Here is a 22516-nt window from a genome sequence, read left to right as displayed (position 1 = left end):
CACAGCTCACAGCAATGCTGGATCCTTAAGCCACTAAACGAGGCCAGGCATTGAACCTGTGTCTTCATGGATACTAGTCGGATTCATTACCACTGAGCCATAATAGCAACTCTGGGAAGGATTATTAAAAAAGAAACAACAGACCCAAAATGGAGACACTTGTGCTAAGCCCCAATGTCAGCAAACCAAGATGTTAATACCTGACCTAATTGCAGTTTCAGCCTCTCCCTGAAACATGACCTTTAACCAGTCAATCTGGAACTACATGGTCAGCACTAGTTAGATAATTCACCCAATAAACCCCATCTCTCCCCCATAGGAAGGTCACCTTGCCTGAAACAATCCATTCTTTGCTAGAAACTTCTTTTCCTACTCTCTTCTGCCTATAAAAAAAGCCTTTCAGTTTGTATAACTCAGAGGTCCTTTGAATCTGCCAGATACAGTGCTGCACGATTCTTGAGTATTGAATAAGCCGCATTAGAATCTTCACATTTACTCGTTTGAATTTTTTTCTCAAACATAGTTTACTGTAAAACAGCATTTTAGAGAAGCCAGGCAGTCTCCTTCAACATTTTTCTTAAAAATTTCTTCAGCCAGGAGTTCCCGTCCTGGCGTTTCTGTGAGCTGTGGTGTAGGTCGCAGATGCGGCTCAGATCTGGCATTGATGTGGCTGTGGCATAGGCCAGCAGCAACAGCTCCGACTCCTAGCCTGGGAACCTCCATATTGCCACGGGTGCAGCCCTACAAGGAAAAAAGACAAAAAAAAAAAATTTTTTTTTTCAGCCAAACATCAGTTTCATCACTCACAAGTTCTACCTTTCACAAAAAAACTAGAACATGAACACAACTTAGCCAAGATCTTTGCAACGTTATGATAAGGATCACCTTTTCCCCAGTTTCCAGTAACACACTCATTATTTCCATCTTAGACCTCGTTAGAATGGTCTTCCCCATCCACACTTCTGCCAACGATCTGGTCACGACCACTTGAGTATTCTCTGAGAAGACTGAGGCTTTCTCTCCAGCTCTCCTCTTCTCCTGAGTCCTCATGAGAATTGCCCTTAACAGTTCACTCACGACAATGTAGGTCCTTTCTAGTGTGCACCTCTAAACTTGTTCAACCCCTGCCCATAACCAACTCCAAATCTGCTTCCACATCTCTGGGTATTTGTTATCGCAACAATCTCACATTTTGGTGTAAAATTTTCTGTCTTAGTCCATTTAGGCTCTATAAAAAGATACCACAGCCTGGGTAGCTTATAAACTGCAGAAACTTGTTGCTTGCAGTTCTGGAGACTGAAAGACTGATGAAATCAAGATGCCAGCCTAGTTGGCTGGATGAAAGCCCCCTTTTGGGTCACAGACTTCTTGTAATATCTTCGCAAGGCAGAAGGGGCTAGGGATCTCTCTGGAGTCTCTTTTATAAAGGCAATGATATTATTTATAAGGGTTCCTCCCTCATAATTTAAGCACCTCCCAAAGTCCCATCTATTGATATTATCACCTTGGGGAAATTAGGATTTTATTTTTTAAATGCTCATAGATTATCTTTTTAATTGAAGTATGGTTGATTTACAATGTTGTGTTAGTTTCTGGTGGGATTTTAATGGCTGAATTTGGGGGCTCAAACATTCAGACCATAGAAATTTATTTATGTCTTCCAGGGATCAAATCGGAGCCAGAGCTGCAAACTGTGCCACAGCTGCAGCAATGCTGGATCCTTAACCCACTGTGCTACAGAAGGAACTCCTTATTTCTCTTTCTGGCCTAACTGTTCTAGCTACAGCTTCCAGTAGAAGTGAGAAAAATGGGCATGCTGTCTTGTTTCTGATCTTAGGGGGAAGTCCTTCACCATTGAGTATAATATTAGCTATGGGTTTTATAAACAGGTATTTATCATGTTGAAGAAGACCTGTTCCTGATTTCTTGGGTGTTTTTATCATGAAAGCATATTGAGTTTTATCAGATGCTTTTTCAGCATCACTTAGGATGATCATGTCTTTTTTCTCCTTTATTTTATTAGTGTAGTGTATTACGTTGATCAACTTTCACACGTTGAATCATCCTAGCACTCCAGAAATAGATCCTGCTTGCTCATTGTGTACATTTCTCTTAATACACTGCTAAATTCAGTTTGCCAATAATTTTTTGATAACTTTTAGATCACTGTTCATAAGGAATGCTGGTCTTAAGTTTTCTCGTATTGTCTTTGTCTGGCTTTGATATCAGTGTAACACTGCTCTCAGAGAATGATTTTGGATGTATTTCCTCGTATTCCTTTTTTTGGGGGGAAAAGTTTGAGAAAGGTTGGTGTTTATTCTTGTTTAAATGTTTGGTAGAATTCACCACTGAACCCATCTGGTATTGAGCTTCTCTTTATTAGAAGGTTGATTACTGATTCAGTTTCCTTACTACCTATATATCATTCAGATTTTCTTTTTTTTTTTTTTTTTTTTGCCTTTTTGCCTTTTTGCCATTTTCTCGGGCGGCTCCCACAGCATATGGAGATTCCCAAGTTAGGGGTCCAATCGGAGCTGTAGCCGCCGACCTACACCAGAGCCACAGCAACGCGGGATCCGAGCCGCGTCTGCAACCTACACCACAGCTCACGGCAACGCCAGATCCCTAACCCACTGAGCAAGACCAGGGATCGAACCCGCAACCTCATGGTTCCTAGTCAGATTTACTAACCACTGAGCCACGACGGGAACTCCCAGATTTTCTATTTCTTTATGAATCAGTTTGGGTAGGTTGTACGGGTTCCTCTTGGTCATACAATTTGTTGGCATACAGTTGATCATAGTATTCTTTTATAATCCTTTTCATTTCAGTATAATCAACAGTGATGTCTCCACTTTTAGTAATTTCAGTCTCCTTTCTCTCTCTTTTTAAAAATCTTTTCCTCACCTTAGCTAAAGTTTTGTCAATTTTGTAGATCTTTTCAAAGAACTAACTTTTGGTTTCATTGATTTTTCTATTTTGTTTTCTTTTCTCTACCTCATTTATCTCTGCTTTAATGTTTCCTTCCTTCTATCAGCCTTTGAGTTTAGTTTGCTCTTTTTCTAATTCTTTGAGGTGTACAGTTAGGTTACTGAGATCTTCCTTTTTTAATGTATTCATTTATAGATAATAAATCTCTCTCATGGCACTGCTACAATCCTCCTGATATGTATACTCTTTTATTTTTATGAAATGTCCCTCCTTATTTCTGACAGTTTTTGTCCTGACGTCTGTTTTGTCTGATATTACAATAGCTATTCTAGCTTTCTGATGCTTACTCTTTACGTGGTATATCTTTTTCTGTCCTTCTGCTTTCAACTTATTTGTCTATTTTAAAGTATGTTTTTTATACACAGTTATATAGCTGAGTCTTGTTTGTTTATTCTGACAATCTCTGTCTCAATTTTGTTTTGTCCACTTACAATTAATGTAATTATTAATGTGTTTGGATATAGGTCTGCAATTTTGGTGTTTGTTTTCTTTGCTACATCTGTTTTTAAAATTCCTCTTTTAGCTCTTTAAGCTTGACCTCTTCATCTTTTCATTGGTTGCTCTAGAGATTCTAATGTGCATTTTTGACCTGTCAGCATATACTTAAGTTAATATTGTACTGCTTCATGTAAGGTACAGGAAACTTTCCATAGTATCACTTTATTTTCCCATCATTCCCCTTGTCTTTTGCTTTTTTAATTCATTCATGATTTTGCATATACTTATGGATAATTAATTCTCACTGAATAGTATTCCACTTTGTAAATGGAATACACCAATGAGTCCACCTATTCTAGAATTTGAGTGTTTTCCAGTGCTTCTTTGACACTTTTATGTGTGTGTGTGTGAACATACATACATGCTTCTGTTGAGGGTACCTAGGAGTAGAACTGATGGGTTACGAGCTATGCATGTGTTTGGATTAACTGATTAGTTTCCAAATCAGCTATACGAGTTTATGCTCATATGAGATTTTCCATTGTTACCTATCAGTACTTAATGCTGACTTTTTCACCTTTAACCGTTTAGGTGGGTGTATAATGATATCACATTTTAATTCAAAATTTTAAAACACTGTGCTGCCAGACAAAACAATGTGATCCACAGGCCACCTCCAGATTATACTGTGTTGTCTGTGAGAATTGGTGTTTGTCTTAATATGTGTGTGAATAATTTAATTGTCTAGTGAATGGCTGGAAGATAAAAAAATTCATGCTAAAATCATTAGTAGAGAAATTTTGAAGCAAACTGCAACTGGAACATCCATTTGCATCTTTTTTGCACTGTTTGGCGGGATGAGTGGAAAGAACCATGGTGTCCCCAGGACCATGACAAATGTAGCCCTGAGACCGTAGGTGCACACAGCAGAGAGCCCTTAACCCAGCTGTGGGAGGATCTCCACAGCCTGGCGCGTCTGCCATCCCTCCTCACCATGCAGCCTGCTGGGACAGCAAACGACTTCCTGAACTTCGCAGTGCTCTCAGGACCAAAATGTTGTTAGTCCTTTGTTCATGCCGTTTCTTCTATCTGTTCTTTCTCCTTTCTCTGTTTGGCAAACTCCTACTCATCCTTCAAGGCTCACCCTAAATTTCTACTTCCTGTCCCAAATCTTTCCCCGGTACCCTTGGCCCAGTTGGATATGTCTCCCTCAGAGCTCCCACCGCCCCATGTTCCTGTCTCATCTATTGAGTCACTGCTGTTTGTTTACATATCCCTCTAAGTTGGTGTCTGGGAATAAGGCTGAGGTGGGCACCTGATATTTTTGCCACCCAGGTATCCCCTGTTCCTCCTACTTCTGGGAACAGTGCCCTCAGTTTTCTCTGGGACACTACCCACCCCTGCTCTAAATCCTGTTGTTTTTAGACTATCTTTTCCAGATCACCGTAAATCCAGGGATGGCCACAAGACCCAGGTCAGGCTAACGTCCAACGGTGTGAACAGAAGTTCATCCTTGGACTTTTATTTGTACTGTTAGAGGAAGAGAAGCTCTCATGGCTAGACCTGAACCAAGGAGGCCATTAGCCTAGTGCTGCTGAATATCACTCTGATGAGCCAGCCCAGTGGCTGTAAAGATAGAAAGAAAGCAAAGTCTAAGTGATACTGTTTGAGTCCCTCAACCAAGCAGTTTCTGGATTTCTCAGGTATGTGACCCAGTATTTTCTCTTCTTTGGTTTAAGTCAGTTTGAACAGGAGGTTTCTGTTACTTACAGCCTCGAAAGTCCTAATGAGAGATGTTTATGTTTCCGTCTCTGCCCACCTGGTCGCCATGAGTCTGACTCATTGATTCAACTCTAGACGTATGGGAACCTACTGGAAAAGATCCCACCCAACACCACAGACCTCTCAGGAAGCAGGCAGGACATGACCTGCATCACCCATCAGCTCAGATGACAGAGATCCTGAGGCAGCCTCTCCTCTCAAGTCCGCAGGGATGGCAGCTTATGGGTGGGGAATGAAAGATCCAGAAAAGTGAAGTGACTGGCCCCAAATTGCTCAGCTAACATGCTGCCACCAGTTCTACCTGATGTCAGCATCCACCCTCTTCTCATGTGAGAGAAGGTACCTGTAGGTGCTGAGTCCTAGAGATGTCCCGAGAAGAAAGGGCCCCCTAGGGGAACAAACAAAGCCACAGCCAGGCCTAGAGCCAACAGCACCTTTATTAGTCTCTGCCGCAGGGCAACTGGAGGCCCTATCTAGAAGGGAACTTTAGTAGGCTACTCTGGCTACTGGGCAGGGATGTTATTAGCATTTCTACTGGTGATGGGACAGGATGGGGGAGAAGACTGGAAGGGAACCAGATGGGGAGACTGCCAGGCCACCTGCAGGGAGGCACACTGGGGCCTCCCAGACTGAGACAAAGGTGGGTCAGGCCTCAGAGGTGAACACTGCCATCTCCCCCACCGAAGGAAGAGACAAAGCCTGAGATGGTGACAGCCGCAGCTATGACAGGGAGCCAAGTTCCTGGAGAACAGAAATGCATTTCTTGATGGAAGTCCCAAGCAGAGCTCACCCACCCCCAGCAATGGGACTCCAGTTTCAGCTCAACTGCTGTTCCAGGCACCCTGACACGGAAAACAGGTACTTTCTGAGCACTGAAGGAACAAGGGACCCAGAAATCTGGTTGTGGGAAGGATGGGGCTAAACTCAGGGAGAGTTTGGGGTTCGGGTACTAACACAGGCAATATATTCACCATGACACTTCTCTCCAAGAAGCTCACAGCTCCCCCTTACCCAGCAAGTTCCTTAGCTTGGAGAGCCTTCATGATCTGCCCACACCCCAGCCCAAATGAACTTCCTTTTAATTCTTTGGACATGCCATTATGTTCAGGGATCTGCACTCTTGCCAAGAATTGTACTCCTAACCTACCTACGACCCCCCCTTGTTAACGTGTTTGTTTAATCCCGTTTGCTCCACCAAACCTGGAGCTGCTGTGTCTTCGGTGCCTGGAGAACTTGAAGTCCCATGAGCTGTGTTTTCTGTGCCCTGGTGTGTTTGCGGAAAACATATCTACCTGTGTCCATAATGGATTTCTGGGGTGTCTAGCGGTAGATTTAAAGATTTTGAGCTAGGTTTGTGCCTTGGTTGATAGCACAGTGTGTGGGTGAGGGTCGGGGTGGGGAGTGGAAGGAATGAACAAGCCCAGAAGAGGCTAATAGGAAGGAAGGAGCCAAAGTGGGACAGGGCTTGGATGGTGGAGGTTGGGGCCCAGGAAGGAAGGGGTCTTTTTGGTCTATGCGCAGATCCTAGGGCTCAGAACCAGCAGGGCGACCACATGAGTGAGCCGAGAGCTGCGCCCGTGGCGGCACCCGCAAGCATGCCCATGGCCAGGGGGGCGCCCGAGCTGTAGTAAGGATCCTCCCGCACCACTACGTGCGTCACGCCGGGACCTGCGGAGAAATAGCCGGTGTGGGCCAGGACTTCAGAGGAGAGCGCGGAGAGATTGTCTAGCCCTGTTAGACTCCAGCCCAAACCTAGAGAAGGTGCTGAGCCCACTCTCCTGCTCCCCAGTTAGAGAAACTGAGGCCTTGATGCGGAAGGACACGTGCTCTGTCTCCACAGCTTCCATGCCCTGGATCTGCTATGGATGTTCTGAGATCATGGGGCTAGGATGGCCTGGCGAGGAAACCCCGGGGCTCCTAAGAACCTCCAGAGGGCACCTGAGCATGGGCCTTCCCAACCCCCAGACCCTGGAGTGAGAGAAGGCGGTCTTTCCCACATTAGCCACCAGGGGTCGCTGCCAGCTTAGGAATGGGTATTGCTGAGCTGCCACTGAACAGAGGACAGCCAGCCTAGAGGTCAGCTCTGGGGTGGGAAGGAATCTGGTCCAAGAGCTGTTCTGAGTCTTGGGATGGGATGGGAAGGGCCTTGCAGAGGGTCCCGCCTGGGGCAATCCGTGGTCATTAAAAGGGTGGGGCCTGGTCCCTACTGATGGACCATGGGTGGGGACTGAGTCCGGGGCGAGGCAGACCAAAGACTTACCTGTGTAGGGCGGCCCATAGTAGCTGCGAACATACGTGGCCTCATGCGCGTTGGGGGGCACCACCTCATAGTAGTCCTGGTATGGGCTGTAGACGCGCACCTGGGGAGCCCTGCCTGGTCAGCTGCCAGAGAGCTGGGCCCAGGTTTGGTCCCCTACTCCCCCATACCCGGTTTAGACCCTTCTGGGCCCACAGAGCCATTTCATCAAGTTTAGGTGGGCCCCCAAAGACCAGCAGGTTCCTGAAGAAAGGCCCTCCCTCCCCACAAGGTTCTTGTCCTCTAAAACTTGAGCCCCTGCATCCAGCTCCTGGTTGAGGCCATTTTCCTACCCTGGCCTCCTAGCACTCCCCTGATCAAAAATTCTCCATGGCTCCAAACTTCCCTTCATAGATAGTCTAGTATTTGCCAGCAGCTGTCCAGTGGTCACACTTGGAAAAAACCCAATGGTCTCTCTACTCTCCTAGTCGTGGAGAGGGGGCCCTGGCCAAGGCCTCAGCCCAAGAAACAGAGGCAGTTGGGGAGGAAGGAGGGGAAAGAAAGGGTAGAGATGGACGTGAACTGAAGCATTATGATGACGATGATGGCTTTTGAACTAAAGTATTACTGAGCGTCCACCACGTTCCAGGTCCCGAGGTAGGGTTCACATGTGTTTTACTTCCTCTCATCCTTACGGCAGGTGTTTACTTCCACTCTACGGCTCAGCCAGGGACAGGGGCTAAGAGAAGGATGGTCAGTGTCCCTCTCCCATTAGATTTTTACCAACCCCTCAAAGCCTAACTCAAAAAGTCACCCACTCCAAGAAGCCCTTCTGGTCTCAGAAAGAATCCTTTCTTCCCAAGTTCTCTGTGCACTATGCTTATGTCTTCTGTTCCTATCTTCCTCCTGGCCTTTCCTGCCTACACCCCAAAGGTGAGCTGCCTATAGGTATGGGACTGTGATCATTTGTATTGCCAGCAGGGCCTAGTGAATAGCAAGAATTAATAAATATATGCTGATATATTAAAGGAGGCTCCTAATCAACTGTTCTCATTTTACTTATGAGAAACAGACCTGGAGAGGGGGTAGGATCCCCCTCTCTCCAGGCTTCCTCTTCTTACCCCCTTGCACCTTACATCTTTAACTGAGCTTAACACCCCAATGGTCCAGGTGGTCCCTTAAAAGTTCAGGTGTCCATGGAGTTCCCGTTGTGGCGCAGTGGTTAACGAATCCGACTAGGAACCATGAGGTTGCGGGTTCGGTCCCTGCCCTTGCTCAGTGGGTTAAGGATCCGGCGTTGCCATGAGCTGTGGTGTAGGTTGCAGACGCGGCTCGGATCCCACGTTGCTGTGGCTCTGCCATAGGCTGGTGGCTACAGCTCCAATTCGACCCCTAGCCTGGGAACCTCCATATGCCGCAGGAGCGGCCCAGGGAAATAGCTAAAACGACAAAAAAAAAAAAAAAAAAAAGTTCAGGTGTCCAAACTCTACCCATCTCAAAGTGAGGTCGTTGTCCTTCCACCCCTCAAACCTGCTCTTCTGTAAATGCTCTTGTCTAAATGCAACCACTCTGCACTCAAACCAAGACATCCCCTGGGAGGTGCCATCTGCACACCCATCTTCCACATCACATCATTGGCCACACGATCTCATGAGCTTATCTTCTAAATATGCTCTTCCATCCATCCTCCTATCAGGTGCCAAGAGAACAAGGCCATTCGGCAACTTGGAAATTGTGGGTGAACGTGAGAAACTTTTCAGAGGAATGGCTGGAGGAAGAAGCCAGACTACTCAGGACCGAAGAATGGTTGAAAGGTGAGGGATGGAATCAACATGTCATGACAGCTCTTTCAAGAAGCTGGGCTGTAAAGGGGAGGCCTCCAGTCACGCCTTGGGATTTCAGATGTCCACGCCTTTTCCCTTTGATGGGGTGCCTTTCTCACCTTAATTCAATTACCTAACTTTCTTTCAGATGAAACTCATGCATCATTGTCCTGAACCCCAGGTTATGTTAGGGTCCCCTCTGGGCACCCACAGCCCTTGGCCTTCCCTCATCATGGCACCAACCATTCTGTGGTGTCGTTGCTTGAAGAAACCCCACACCACTACCACCTGCAGCAGCAAGGGCAGGGACTGGTCCAATCAGGCCTGGAACATGGCAGGTGCCTAATGTATTGAATTTATCTCAAGTGAGTCACATATAGGGTCAGTCTGGGACTATGGTCACCCAACTCTGTCCAGTGTTAAGTTAGGGACAATGACCAGACCCAGAGCAATGCAGGAGGCTCAGATAAGCAAGGCTCATTTCAAGTGACTTCCCTTACTGTTCTCCTTCCCCAAGGGTGAGCCAACAGGGCTTTCTGGTGGGGGGCAGGGGGGAACCAGGATCTGAACTCATGCCTAGGAGGGGCTAGAAAGATCTGAGCACTCTGATCCCCAGTTTCAATGGAAGGGACTTTGAGAGCCAGAGCCTACGTCTGCCCTGCAGTTTCTCTGTGAGCCAGTGGCCCTGTCAGGCCCTGGAGAGAGTGGAAAACACCACCTCATGTCTCTGTGGGGCACCTGTTTCTACCCTCCAGCAGAAGAGGCCCAGAGGGACTCTCGCGTGGGTCACCTGGCAACGGCAGGGAATCCCCCAGAGACCCCACAGACAGGACCTAAAGGTCTGGTTCCTGCTCCTCTCCCTCTCCCGGGGCCCAGCCCCTTTTGTGGGTGGGGACGGGGTCGGCCAGTTAGGAGCTCACAGCCAAACAGACCTCTCCCCTCAGAAAAGCTGTGGTGTGTATTTAAGCTTATAGCCTTTTACATGCTATTGGTAGGCATCCCCACTTTAAACCAACTCGTATCCTGGTTTGGGTATGAGGGGTGACACCTCAGAATGCTGGGCTGGGCTTCCCAGCCCTGCCACTGAAGTGTGTGACCCTGGTCATGTTATGTAACCTCTCAGAGCTTCTGTTTTCTCTTCTGTAAATGGGCAGTCTTTCTATACTGCCCACTCCCAAGGCCCAGTGAGCATCCAGCAGAGCCATATCTATGCAACTAGGTGGTCCTAGTACTTCTGGGCTCAGTCGTCCTGTACATCAGAATCCTCAGGAGAAAAAAAAAAAACTTTTTTTAGGGCCACACCTATGGCATACGGAGGTTCCCAGGCTAGGGGTCCAATCGGAGCTACAGCTGCCACCCCTACACTGCAGCCACAGCAATGCAGGATCTGAGCCGTGTCTGTGACCTGCACCACAGCTCATGGCAACCCTGGATCCTTAACCCACTGAGCGAGGCCAGGGATTGAACCCGCAACATCATGGTTCCTAGTTGGATTCGTTTTTGCTACACCACGACAGGAACGCCTGGAGAAAATCTTTTTAAACCACAGAGTTCCAAGGCCTTACCCCAGAACTAACAGAATTAGAGCACCCAGCGGTAGGATCTTACTATTTTTAGGTCCTTAAGTGATTCTCATACACAGCCACACTGAGCACCAGGGTGCTAGAAAACGAGTTCACAGTTGACCGTAAGACTCTAGCCCAGGTCCCCCACTGTGCCCCCACCCCCCCCATGCCAGGCTAAGCACTGGGGACAGAGAGGATTTAGCCCCAACTTCTGCTTTCCAGAAGCACTGGGTGGGGGTGTGACAGGGAGACAAACACAAGCTAAATTATAATATGCAGTAGTGAGGCCATAACAGAGGGTTTTTTTTTCTTACTCCTTTCTTCCTCCCTTCATTCATTCATTTGCTCTGATTCAGTGAAGGCTGCTTGAGGCCTACTTGTGTCCCCTCCTCATGCACCAGGAATAAGGAGGGTCAAAATAGATTGTCTCCGTCTCTGAGCACTCATTGCACACCTGCTGTATACCCCGCACTGTGCCAGGCTTTATGGGGCAGAGCTGACCTAACCTGATCCTTGCCTTGAAGGAAGTTCCAGGTCTCGTGGGAGAACAGAGTCAGAAATAAATAAGCTAGAAGTCAGCAGAATGAGGACAGTCCTGAGCATTAGTGCAGTGGGCTGTGAGAGGGACTGGCAGTGCCTGGAGGTCTGAGAAGGTGGCAGCCTCTGAGGCATGTCTTAGAGGATAAGCATTATTTTGTCAGATCAGGAAGGAAACTGAGGGCCTTTGCAGCAGAGAGAACAGCACATCCGAAGGCTGGAAGGGGACAAAGGTCCGGCAGAGCTGGGAGCAGAGGGCTGAGCAGAGCACGTGGAACACAGTGGGGGAGGGACGAGGTGGGCGAGTCTGGCCCAGAGCCTTGAAAGCAGGGCTGTGGTTGGTGTCCTGCGAGGGACAGAGCCATGGAATGTTCATGAGCAGGGAGGGAGGGAGGCACGTCCCGGAGGCGAGAATGGAGGCAGGGAGGGCCCAGCCGGCACTTACCCAGATCCGCCTCTCAACCTTACAGGGGCTCCACGAGCGGGTCACACACCTGACCTTGGGGCAAACCCGGCGGCTCCTGGGAGGGACGGTGGCTCCAGCCGGGGCCTGCTCATGCCACAGAAACCCAAGAAGTGGAGGGAGGGAGGTGTCAGAGGCCTTTGACATCTGGAGAGACTCAGAGTTCTTCACAGGCCCTGCCAGAGCCCCCTGCCAGCTGGCCAAGGGAGGGGTCCTCTTCTTCCTCAGCCCATGGCACTTGCTCAGAATGACCATGCTGGGAGGCTCCGAAACAGTGGGAACTTTGCCAGAGTTACACGGAGGAGAAGGGTCAGTAGCGTCCCTCCAGACTTAGCCCACCTGCACGTGTTTCAGCTCTGAGGCTCCCAGCCTCCAGGGAGGACAGACAGCTCTTCTGTGTCTTCCCACCCACCTGCCCCCATCGCTGGCCCCCCAGCCTTGCTCCTGACTGTGCCCCCAGCCCTGGGTTCCATGGAACAGACAGGGTCGGGGCTCCTCCTGGAACCTCCACCCAGAGTGGAGGATAAACCTGCAGGATGTGGAGGGACAAAGCACAGGGCACTGCTACGCAGACTCAGGACAGAGAGAATCCCACAGACACACACACGCAGAGATGGGCAGACACGGGTATAGACACAACATACCCAGCTTGAGCAAGCCTAGGGACCAGAGGGTGTGTGTGTGTGTGTGTGGAGGAGAGCAGTGGGAGGGGGAGTAGAGGGTCAGAGGCGAGAGATGTAAGAGGCAGAGCAGCAGGAAGACGGCCAGGCAGGGGAGGGGAAAGGCAGCGTCATAGAGTCACAGAGTGCAGAACGGTCAGCCCTCACCTCCTTCCCTCTGCCCTCTTGGGCAGGACTCGTCTGCCCTGCAGAAGTGGGACTTGGAGCGCCCCCTGCTGACTGCTGCCCCAGCCTCCTCTCACACAGCCTCCACCCAGAAGCCCGAGTCTGCTCCCCAGAGTCTGACCACAGCGCTCCCTGCTTAATGCCCTTCATTGCTCTCCTCTGGACAACCCTCAGGGTCAAGTGCAGTGCCTTCACCTGGACTTCAAGGCCATTTGTGACACGGCTCCTCAGAGGTCATGTCTCCTATTCCTTTCCCTCCATGGCTTACCCTACAGCCATGCCAGACTCCTGGTGCTTAGACACACATGCGTGCACACACGTGTGCATGCCACTCCCGCCTCTGCTCATGTAGCTGCTTCTGCAGTTACTGTCCTTCTCTCAAAATCTCACTGACCAATAGACAAGGTTCCAGTAGAGGCTGACTTCTACTGACTTAAGACTGTAAGGCTTTGAACAAGTCACCTTCCCTCTGAACCTCAGCTCCTTCATCTGTAAAATGGGACTAAAGATACCAACCCCTACCCCTTCTTTTAAAAAAAAATTATTAGAGTGTAGTTGACTTACCATGTTGTATTAGTTTCAAGTGTCCCTACTCGTTCTTGTTGAAGATTAAATGATACAACTGATGCCAGGCACTCAAGCACAATGCCTGGCCCTCAGCAGGTGGATGCCTGAGTTTCTGAATGCATCCAGGTCTTCCTGCTCTTTCCCAGTGGACTCATTGTCTAGATGAGAAGGGGCTCCTCCGTCCCACAGGTAGAAGGAGCAAGCATAGAATCTGGGGTCGGGCAGATGGGGTCCAGGCCAAGCTGGGCCACCCTCGAGCTGGAGGCTTTGTGCGCCTCCTCAAAACCACACCTCCGTCAGTCATTAGTCTCTGTTGACTTTACCTCCTCAGTGTGCCTAATCCTCATCAGCTTGGCTCTGCCAGCAAAGTCTTGGCCCAGACCTCCAGCCAGTCGCCTGCACGCTGTCCCAGCATTCTAACTGGTCTCTGGGCTTCCACCTTTACCCTCTACAGTCCCTTCCCTACCTACCAGCCGGACTATCTTTTTGATTTTATTTTTTACTTTTATTTATTAAAAATTTTTTTTTGCCTCCCCCCCCCCCACCCATGGCATGCTAAGTTCTGGGGTCAGGGATTGAATCCGTGCCGCAGCAGTGACAATCCTAGATCCACCTGGGAATTCTCAGAGTATCTTTTTTTTTTCTTTTCTTTTTATGGCCGCCCCCATGGCATATGGAGGTTCCCAGGCTAGGGGTCGAATTGGAGCTGCCATCTATGACCTACACCGCAGCTTTTGTGGCAATGCGGGATCCTTAAGCGAGGCCAGAGATAGAATCTGCATCCTCACAGACACTATGCCAGGTTCTTAACCCACTGAGACACAACAGGAACTCCTCCCAGACTATCTTTTTAAAAACACAAATCTGGTCTGACCTCTTCATGCCATTTCTCTGTTTAAAATCTTTCAATGACTTCCAAGTGCTCTTAGCAGAAACCACCATCCTTAACACAATTTTTAATGCCTGGCCCTACTAACCCTCCTTCCCCCACTGATCTCTCGCTCTCCGAGTTCCAGCCACCCCAGTCTTCCTTCTGTTGTTCAACTTGTAAACGTCATTAACGCCGTAACGTCTCAGGGCCTTTGCATGTGCCTTTCCCTCTACCTGGAAAGCTGTTCCCTTCACCCCACCCCACCCCTTTCACCAGGTTGATTTCTGTTTATCCTTCAGGTCTCGTCTTGAGCTTATCTGGACTCCCACCTGGATCAGGCCATCAGGGTGGATGCACATCAAGTGCACACTGTCCTCTCTGTCAGAGCAGTTACCACCACTGCAGTGGGCTCACTAACTGTGTAACTTGTAGCTTCACGTCTAGCTCCCCACCAGGCTGAGCCCAGGAAGGCAGGACTCGTGTCTGCTTAGCTACCCTCTGGTCCCTGGTCTTTGGCACAGTGCCTGGCACATAGTAGGAATTCAGCAAACATTTGTTGTGTGGATGAATGAAGTGCAGTCTGATCTGCAGAGAGGGAGCGATAATCCCAAGCTCACAGCACAGTGAGGAGGAGCTGGTTTTGCAACTGCACCACACCTGACACACGATAGTTCCTTTCCCCCTGCTCCCATGCCAGCCTCTGTACCAGGCCTTCTTGGAGACCGCTCTCTCCCTCCTCTGGCACTAGTTGGCTGTCTTCTGTCCTTTTCCACTTGGGGCTCAGGGCATCTATTCACTCACATAATGGAAACTGAGAACTCCTGGCAGGCAGAGACCGAGTCTGAGTCACCCATGATTCCATGGCAGGTGGCGGGTGGGGGGGGAGGCAGGAAGGGAAAGGGGGCTCACCGGGGTGGAGTTCGCCTCCAGCAGCGCCGTCTTCCACGCTCTGCAACAAAACCCGCCAGACCATAAGGAATAGAGAAGGGGAATGGGGCCCCACACTTTAAACTTGCCTCCCCAACCCAGCCATGAGCCCTGGTCTCTTGGCTCCCTTGGGTAGACAAAGGTGACCCTTCCGCCGCCCCAGTCACAGAGACAAGCCCTCCTAATTCATTTTCTGTCCACAGCCGCTTCCCTTCTAAAAGTTCCAGTTTCCCCATCTAGACAAAAGACAGCCAGGCTTGGGTGGTCTCAGAGGTTCAGATGCTGACATGCCCAGGCTGGTTCTCTGGCTGCCGCCCACCTCCACATCCCAAACCTACAGACACAGCTCCCCAACGCTCTGACCCCAGAGCCCCGGGACCGCCCAGTGGACACGGGACAATTGAGCCTTTGTTGGTTGCCATGGCACCTGGCTGGAATGGACAAGGCGGCTCTGTGCTTTGTCTGTCTGGAGCTCAGCTTCCCCCACTCCCACACCCCCATCTCTTTCACTCTCTTCCAGCGCAAAGGCCGACCGACCCTCTAGCAAGAGAGTGGGAAGGGAAAGAATGTGAGGAGCACAGCGTGGGGAGACGCGCCTGGTCTGGCGGGTGGGTCTGCCCCTGACATCGGGGTGCCCAGGGCTGCCTCCGTTAGGCAGGTTAGTGACGATCCCTCAGATCAGAGTCCACTACTGGAGCATCTTCTCAGATGGGGGTGAAAAGGGGGTCCTCTGAGGATGCCTGATACCCACCCTGGGTGACCAAGGACCACACACCCGAGGCAGGCAGGTGTGCACACCCCTCAACCAGCAGTCCTGAATTCATCTCATACCATATCGGGAGCTTACTGGATATCATACTCATCACTATGAGCCATTCAGATCCACTCCCTGCCTACCCTCCATCCACTGCTGTGCTCACGGGTGTCTCTCCTTCTCCCACCTTCAGGGAACTAGAAGCCCAATGAGCAGGAGGCATGTGGTCATAGTCCCCAAGATCCCACCTGATCCTCTCCTGGGAGCAACTTACAAGGCATCGTCGCGGGTCTCTGCGCACAGGTGTAGGCGGGCGCCCTCCCGTAGGTTTACAGTCAACAGCCCATCTCGGCTCCGGCCCTCGGGGGGCTGCACATCTAAAGGCAAGACGCACATGTACAGGATTTCCACAGGGCACACCAGGCCCCGGGTCTCCCCAGTAAACCAGGAACAAGAATAGGAACTGACTTCGCTGGGTCCTATTTACTGGCTGTTGTCAACCACAGACTGTCCTTGGGATTCTGCTCAAGTCTTTTTTTTTTTTTTTGTCTTTTTGCTATTTCCCTGGGCCGCTTCCGCGGCATGTGGAGGTTCCCAGGCTAGGGGTTGAATCGGAGCTGTAGCCACCGGCCTACGCCAGAGCCACAGCAACGCAGGATCCGAGCCGCGTCTGCAACCTACACCACAGCTCACGGCAACGCCGGATCGTCAACCCACTGAGCAAGGGCAGGGACCGAACCCGCAACCTCATGGTTCCTAGTCGGATTTGTTAACCACTGCGCCACGACGGGAACTCCCTGCTCAAGTCTTTAGACCCTTCCAACTTTTCCACATTGCCTGTTTCCCTAGGTAGGCCTGTCTATCTCCCAGTTTCCCTGTTTTAATTATGGCCGAGCCTTGGTCAAGAGGATTTGCTGTGTGGCTCTGGACCATGTGCTTAATTAACTTCTCTGAGCCTCCTTATTTCATTTCATTTTAATGAAATAAGTTCTTTGCAGTAGAGAGAGCAGAAACTGTCTGACTCACTTCTGTAACTAGCGTAGGGCCCAGGTCCAGCAAAGGATAAGAACTCAATATTTCTTAATTCACACACACATGAAATGAAGTTGATGGAGGCCCAGAAGCAATGTCTGTGGAAGGCCTCTGAGAGCTGCAAAGAGCCTTCCACCTAAGAAGAGCAGGTGTCCTCCGATGGACAGGGGGTGGGAGGTCACAGCAGTCACTGCGCCAGAGGGAAGGGGCTCCACTCACCATGGCACTCTTGGCCGATCTTTATGTCTCGGACGTTGAAGTGGATGAGCACGCGGTCCTCCTCGTCCTGGGCTGTCTCATCGTGGTAGTAGCCCAGAGTCCCATCCAGCCACAGGGCGAACCAATTCCGTTTCCAGCGGCGGAGGATGGAGCCTGTGTGATATTCCAGACCCACCAGGCAGGCTGGCCACAGCTCTGGGTGGCTCCCTCCCAGAGCCCCTTCCCCCCAGCCCCCAGGGTTGTAACCAACCCCTTCCTTGTCATCCCCCTGAAATGCTGGCAGGGCCTCTCAGCCTTGCTCACCATTGCCTCCCATTGGGCCTAACACAGAGTGGAGGTTCCATGAATGCGTGAGTGATAAATGAACTCTCAGATTTCTTCTTGGAGGAAGCTGGGAATCTTTTTTTTTTTTCCTAAGTGTCACAAGACATGGAGCATTTTCACAAATTCAAGTTCATGTCTAATTGGAAATCTGTTTCTGCATGTAGTCTTTCAGAGAAAAAAGCATTAAGTTGGTTGTTTTTTTTGTTTGTTTGTTTGTTTTGTCTTTTTGCTATTTCTTTGGGCCGCTCCCGTGGCATATGGAGGTTCCCAGGCTAGGGGTCCAATCGGAGCTGTAGCCACTGGCCTACACCAGAGCCACAGCAACGCGGGATCCCAGCTGCGTCTGCAACCTACACCACAGCTCACAGCAACGCCAGATCCTTAACCCACTGAGCAAGGGCAGGGACCGAACCCGCAACGTCATGGTTCCTAGTGGGAGTCGTTAACCCACTGTGCCACGACGGGAACTCCTTTTTGGGTTTTTTTGTCTTTTTGCCTTTTCTAGGGCCGCTTCCGCGGCATATGGAGATTCCCAGGCTAGGGGTCTAATGAGAGCTGTTGCTGCCAGCCTACGCCAGAGCCACAGCAACTCGGGATCCGAGTCTCGTCTGCAACCTACACCACAGCTCACGCTGGATCCTAAACCCACTGAGCAAGGCCAGGGATCGAACCCACAACCTCATGGTTCCTAGTCGGATTCGTTAACCACTGTGCCACGACGGGAACTCCATGTTGTTTTGTATGAATACGGAACATGATTTGTGTAAGGATTAACGGAAAACCTGCCACCAAGCACTTGCTTTAGGGGAACCTATAGTTCCACTGCATCCAGTCTACTGAGGGGATATGATTATTGCTTATATTTGTGAGCTGACTTGGGAAAAAAAGGTCAGGCTCCAAGTGACAGTCATTTGTGTAGTTACTGTCTCTTCCACCAGATGCAGGGGCAGAGGGGCACATGTGGTGTCCATAGCTCACCACACCAGTCGTGGCACGTAGCAGGACCTGCATTCAGTTCTACTGAACTGAATGACCTGAGTATGGGTCATGGGGTGTGGGGGAGCTGCTAGCCCAGGACAGCCCTTGTTCAGATCATGACTCTGGTCAGAGGTAGGTCTGGAAGCCTGAGCCCTAGCTTCAGACTGTTTTTTTCTTTTTAAGGCTGCACCTGCGGCATGTGGAGGTTTTCTTGGGCTCCAATCAGAGCCGCAGCTGAAGCCTAAACCACAGCCATAGCAGCACCAGATCTGAGCCACATCGGTGACCTACGCCACAGCTCGTGGCAACGCCAGATCCTTAACCCACTAAGCAAGGCCAGGGATCAAACCTGCATCCTCAGAGACAAAATCTGGTCCTTAACCTGGTGAGCCACAGTAGGAACTCCAGCTTCAGACGTTTTGCGATTGGAAATCTTAACAGGAAAGGGCTACGTCATAAGAGAGCTTCTTAGAGTTTTACAAGTTCCGAAGTACAGAGGCATTTTTCACTGTGTTTGGTGGCCAGCCCTAGGCAGGGGTGCTATGGACGCAGAGGATAAAACCCAGTCCCTGTGCTTGAGGCACTCACGGTATGAGGTGGGTGGGTGGTAAGGTCCACAGGTAAAGGTGGTTTTATATCAGTGCTTTGGCAGGGGTGTGTATGAGGCACTGGGGCCAGAGAAGGGAGCCTCTCACCAGCTTGGTGCCACAATAGGGGCTGGGTGGGGGTTAGAGGAAAAGCCAGAGAAGGCCCCTCACAGAAGGGGACATCTGAGCTGGGTCTTAAAGAATAAGTGGTTTACCAAGCCGTCAGGAATGCGAAGGACATTCCAGGCAAAGGAAGAGCATGGACGAAAGAGCAGAAAACAAAAGAGCATGGTTTCTTGGGAGAAGGGGTCAGTGTGCAGGTCCAGCAAGCCACTGCCTCACTCCTGCCCCTGGACAAGGTGCAGGATGGACAAGGACTTGGCCAGGGGTCACTCACTCTGTCTCCACAGCCAGCCGCCCCTCACCAGGGCCATTTCTTCAAAAGGACTCTCCAGGGCGGAGTCAGGAGGAACCTGTCGGAGGAGCCACAGGACACACCTGGCCTCAGCCGCTCTCCAGAGAGAAGTCCCCACCCCTCTCCTCCCTGGGGGAGCCACCGAGGAAACGTTTAAAGGAGTGTGAGTAAACAAACAAGGGCCAGCCTGCCTGCCTCCTCCCCAGTCTCTGCTCCAGGCACATAATGGAAGCACTGTGCTTGTGGGGTCAGCAGGGCAGCCACCTGTTGCCCTGGGTCGGGGTGGGGAGCCTGGATTCCAATCTCAGCCCCATAACCTTGACCGAGTCCCTTCTCCCTGGCCTCTATTTCCCGATGTGTAAACGTATGCCCATGAGCCAAGGAGATACTGGAGGGAGGAACTCTTAAAATGTTAGAGACTCAGGAATTTCAAAATGCTGGCAGCAGAAAATATTAGAATCATGGCAATGGGTGCGGGACTTTGATGATAAGAAAAGGCTTCCTCACATGTGAACCCCACCTGAGCCGTTTACAAAGTGCGTAAAATAATGGTTCAACGGCAGCTGTAATTGATCGAGTTCTATGTGACAGGTATACTTCTCAGGTGCTTTCACCTATTACCTCATTGAAGCCTCACAGTAGTTTTTGTTATGCCCAGGAAACTGGGGCCTGGAGAGGTCCCGTCACTTGCACAGGTCTGCTTGGTTAGAAAGCAGCAGAGGCAGGATGCACACCGAGCAGTCCTGGCTTCAAACCTTTATTCCAGCAGGAGCTTTAAAACCCCCCAACACCCAGGTCAGACCCCATAACAGTGAAATCAGGATGTCTGGGGGCAGGAGGCAAGTACTGATAGTCCTGGAAGATCCCCAGGTGATCCCTGTGCAGCGACGTCTGGGCCCCACCGCAACTCTGTTGGCTACTTACTAGATGGATAGGATGTTCACTCCTGTGCTACCGATGGACAAACTGAGCTATAGGAAGTGACTTGTCCGTGTGTGATGGAGCTTGGATTGGAATCCAGGTGTCCTCTGTTCTCGAGGGCGACTAACTTTACAGCAAGTGCCTTCGCCCCTCCCCCATCGCTCACACCTGTTGCTGCGCAGTAAGGGCTGCCCCGCGCACCTGCGTTGGAAACCCCGGCCTTATCCCTGCCTCCCTTGCCACTTTCTCCCGTCTTCAAGCTCTGACACAGGTCAGACAGAAGAGGGCCAGATGCCAACGCCCTCTCCGGCCCCCCTTGATGCACCCACCTGTCTGCACCTGCTGCGATGCTGCTGCCAAAGCGGCCGCTACTTGATGCTGCTGCCACCCAACCCGCTGCGCCTGCGCTTTGTGCGCCCCAGAGCCTTGGGGCATTCCAGTCCCCAGGCTGCGCCCCGGGCCTCACAGCCCCCGGGCCCCGCCCTCCGGCTCCGCCCCACCCCCTGGGAGGGCGGGGCTGTAGAGATGCGCTAACAGGAGGTCTTTTGGGACTTGTAGTCTGCAGGCCTAGATCTGAGCAGTACATAGCCTCTGCTTGGTGGTAGCCCTGTGCCCGACGAGAGCGCCGGTGAGAGGCCACACCCGAAATTTTATTTTGCTGTGAAGTCATTTGTTCATTAATTTATCATGAAACCTTCCCCCTTTATTTTGGTTTTTTTTTTTTTTGGCCAGGCTCACGACATGCAGAAGTTCCTGGGGCCAAGGATCCAACCCACACCACAGCAGCCCCCCAAGTCATAGCAGTGACCACACGGGATCCTTAGCCCTCTGCGCCACCAGGGAACTCCATGAAATCCCTTTTCCCAAGAACATAAAGCACTAATTTTCTAGAAAAATGTAAAACTACAAGGAGAAACCAGGCTTCTAGTTTTGCCATGTTTTCTTGATACTCAGTTTGGGCCCAGCACTGGGCGTTAGTGGGGGGCACAAAGCAGCACCCCACAAGGCCCGTCCTCCTTTCTTTCCCAGCTTCTAGTCTGGTGGGGAGACAATAGAAACACACCATTAAAGCACAGGATGTGTCTTGACAATGGGAAAGAAGAGTCTGATTTTGACCAAGAGATTCAGGTTAGGCTTTCCAGAGGAGGCTGAAAGGGGTCTCGATGGATGACTCTGATTGTCCAGTATTTCAGTGTGTTTGGAAAGTGGATTGCAGGGCTAAGGGTGCAGAGGGCATGGGGAGCAGCAGGTGCTGAAGTCGCAGGGGTTGCAAGGATATAACATGAAGGCCTCGGGTGACAGGCTGAAGGGTTAGACGTTATGACCTAGTGACTTGGGTTTGGGGTTTCGAGATGGAGTTAGGTGGTTAGAGGAGTTAGGTGGTCCAGTTTCCGGCTTGGAAAGGTGTTTCTAGGTCAAATACGGGTTGAAAGGGGCCCAGTTGGAGAAAGAAGACTGTTTCTACATCTGCCACCAGCCTGTCCCTCTAGGCTCATTGCCTTGAAGAGCTCAGCCCTACAACCCCCCCGCAGGAGGAGACCCAGGATGTCATTTAGAGAACAGAGCCTGTCAGGGACCCATCCCCTCCTGGAGAACGCGGCCACCCCGCCCTGGGCCCTTTCTCCTCTTCCTTACCGGGGCTGCAGGACTCATGGTTCCCGGGCGGCCAGAGCAGCATTTCCCAGAAGGGTCCTGCAGGTGGGCATCTCCCTAAGCGCCTTAAAGATAAGGGGATCAAGAAGGCTGTACCAAGTGAGAACCAGAAGGGGGTGGCAAAGAGAGGGACACACAGATCCTAGAGAAAGTCGTCCTCTTTCTCCAGTCCCACCCCAAGCTCACTGACTCATCCCCGTTTTTGACCTTCTGTTTCACTGGATAACACGTCTTCTGTGACACGAAGGTGATCCTGGCCTAGCATCGCTGATTCCCGGGGGCGGGGGGCGGGGCCAGCCCTTCTCCCTCGGTCGGGGGCGGGGCGAAATCTTCCTCCAGCCGGCCGTGACCATCCCGTCACCCCAGTGCTGGATGCACAGCCTGGTCCTTTAAGCTTCCCTCTCTGGCTCCTGGGTTTCTGTAATCCTGACCTCGAGCTGCCCCACTGCCTTGGCCCTTCGTGCAGTGCGTGCCTTGCTGGGGGATTCGGCAGGGCTGATCCTATTAGCCACTGAGCTCGTCCACCCCGTGCAGCCCCAGGAACCAGTTCACCCAAATCATCGCTTTCCATCCTTCCGTCCTTCTGTC

General features: G+C 50.8%; 1 protein-coding gene across 3 annotated transcripts; it reads right to left on the bottom strand.

Moving 5' to 3' along the window:
• Positions 1–5630: 5630 nt before the first annotated feature.
• On the bottom strand, positions 5631–22058 carry PLEKHB1 (pleckstrin homology domain containing B1). Of its 3 annotated transcripts, none has more exons than XM_047753320.1 (8): positions 21911–22058; positions 19337–19412; positions 17051–17203; positions 16074–16176; positions 15028–15067; positions 11818–11922; positions 7472–7571; positions 5631–6879 (listed from the first exon to the last, which is right to left on the bottom strand). In XM_047753320.1, the coding sequence occupies exons 1-8, from the start codon at positions 21926–21928 to the stop codon at positions 6743–6745; spliced, it is 732 nt and encodes a 243-aa protein (XP_047609276.1). In that variant the 5' UTR covers positions 21929–22058; the 3' UTR covers positions 5631–6742. The 3 variants fall into 3 exon arrangements, with proteins under 3 accessions (XP_047609276.1, XP_047609277.1, XP_047609279.1); XM_047753321.1 differs by lacking the exon at positions 21911–22058 and adding an exon at positions 20605–20757; XM_047753323.1 differs by lacking the exon at positions 11818–11922 and having other exon boundaries at positions 21911–22048.
• Positions 22059–22516: the final 458 nt, after the last annotated feature.

This window comes from Phacochoerus africanus, chromosome 11 (genome assembly GCF_016906955.1).
Source record: "Phacochoerus africanus isolate WHEZ1 chromosome 11, ROS_Pafr_v1, whole genome shotgun sequence".
NCBI lineage: Eukaryota > Metazoa > Chordata > Mammalia > Artiodactyla > Suidae > Phacochoerus > Phacochoerus africanus.
The sequence above is the reverse complement of the archived record's forward strand: the minus strand, read 5'-3'. Positions and strand labels throughout refer to the sequence as shown.

Excerpts from the sequence above, each read along its gene's own strand:
- PLEKHB1 (XM_047753320.1), bottom strand. Across the intron at positions 17,204-19,336 it reads CGGCTGGCTGTGGAGACAGA|GCTCCATCCTCCGCCGCTGG; the intron begins GTGAGTGACCCC and ends AATATCACACAG. Across the intron at positions 11,923-15,027 it reads TGGAGGCGAACTCCACCCCG|GCCCCGGCTGGAGCCACCGT; the intron begins GTGAGCCCCCTT and ends TGGCATGAGCAG.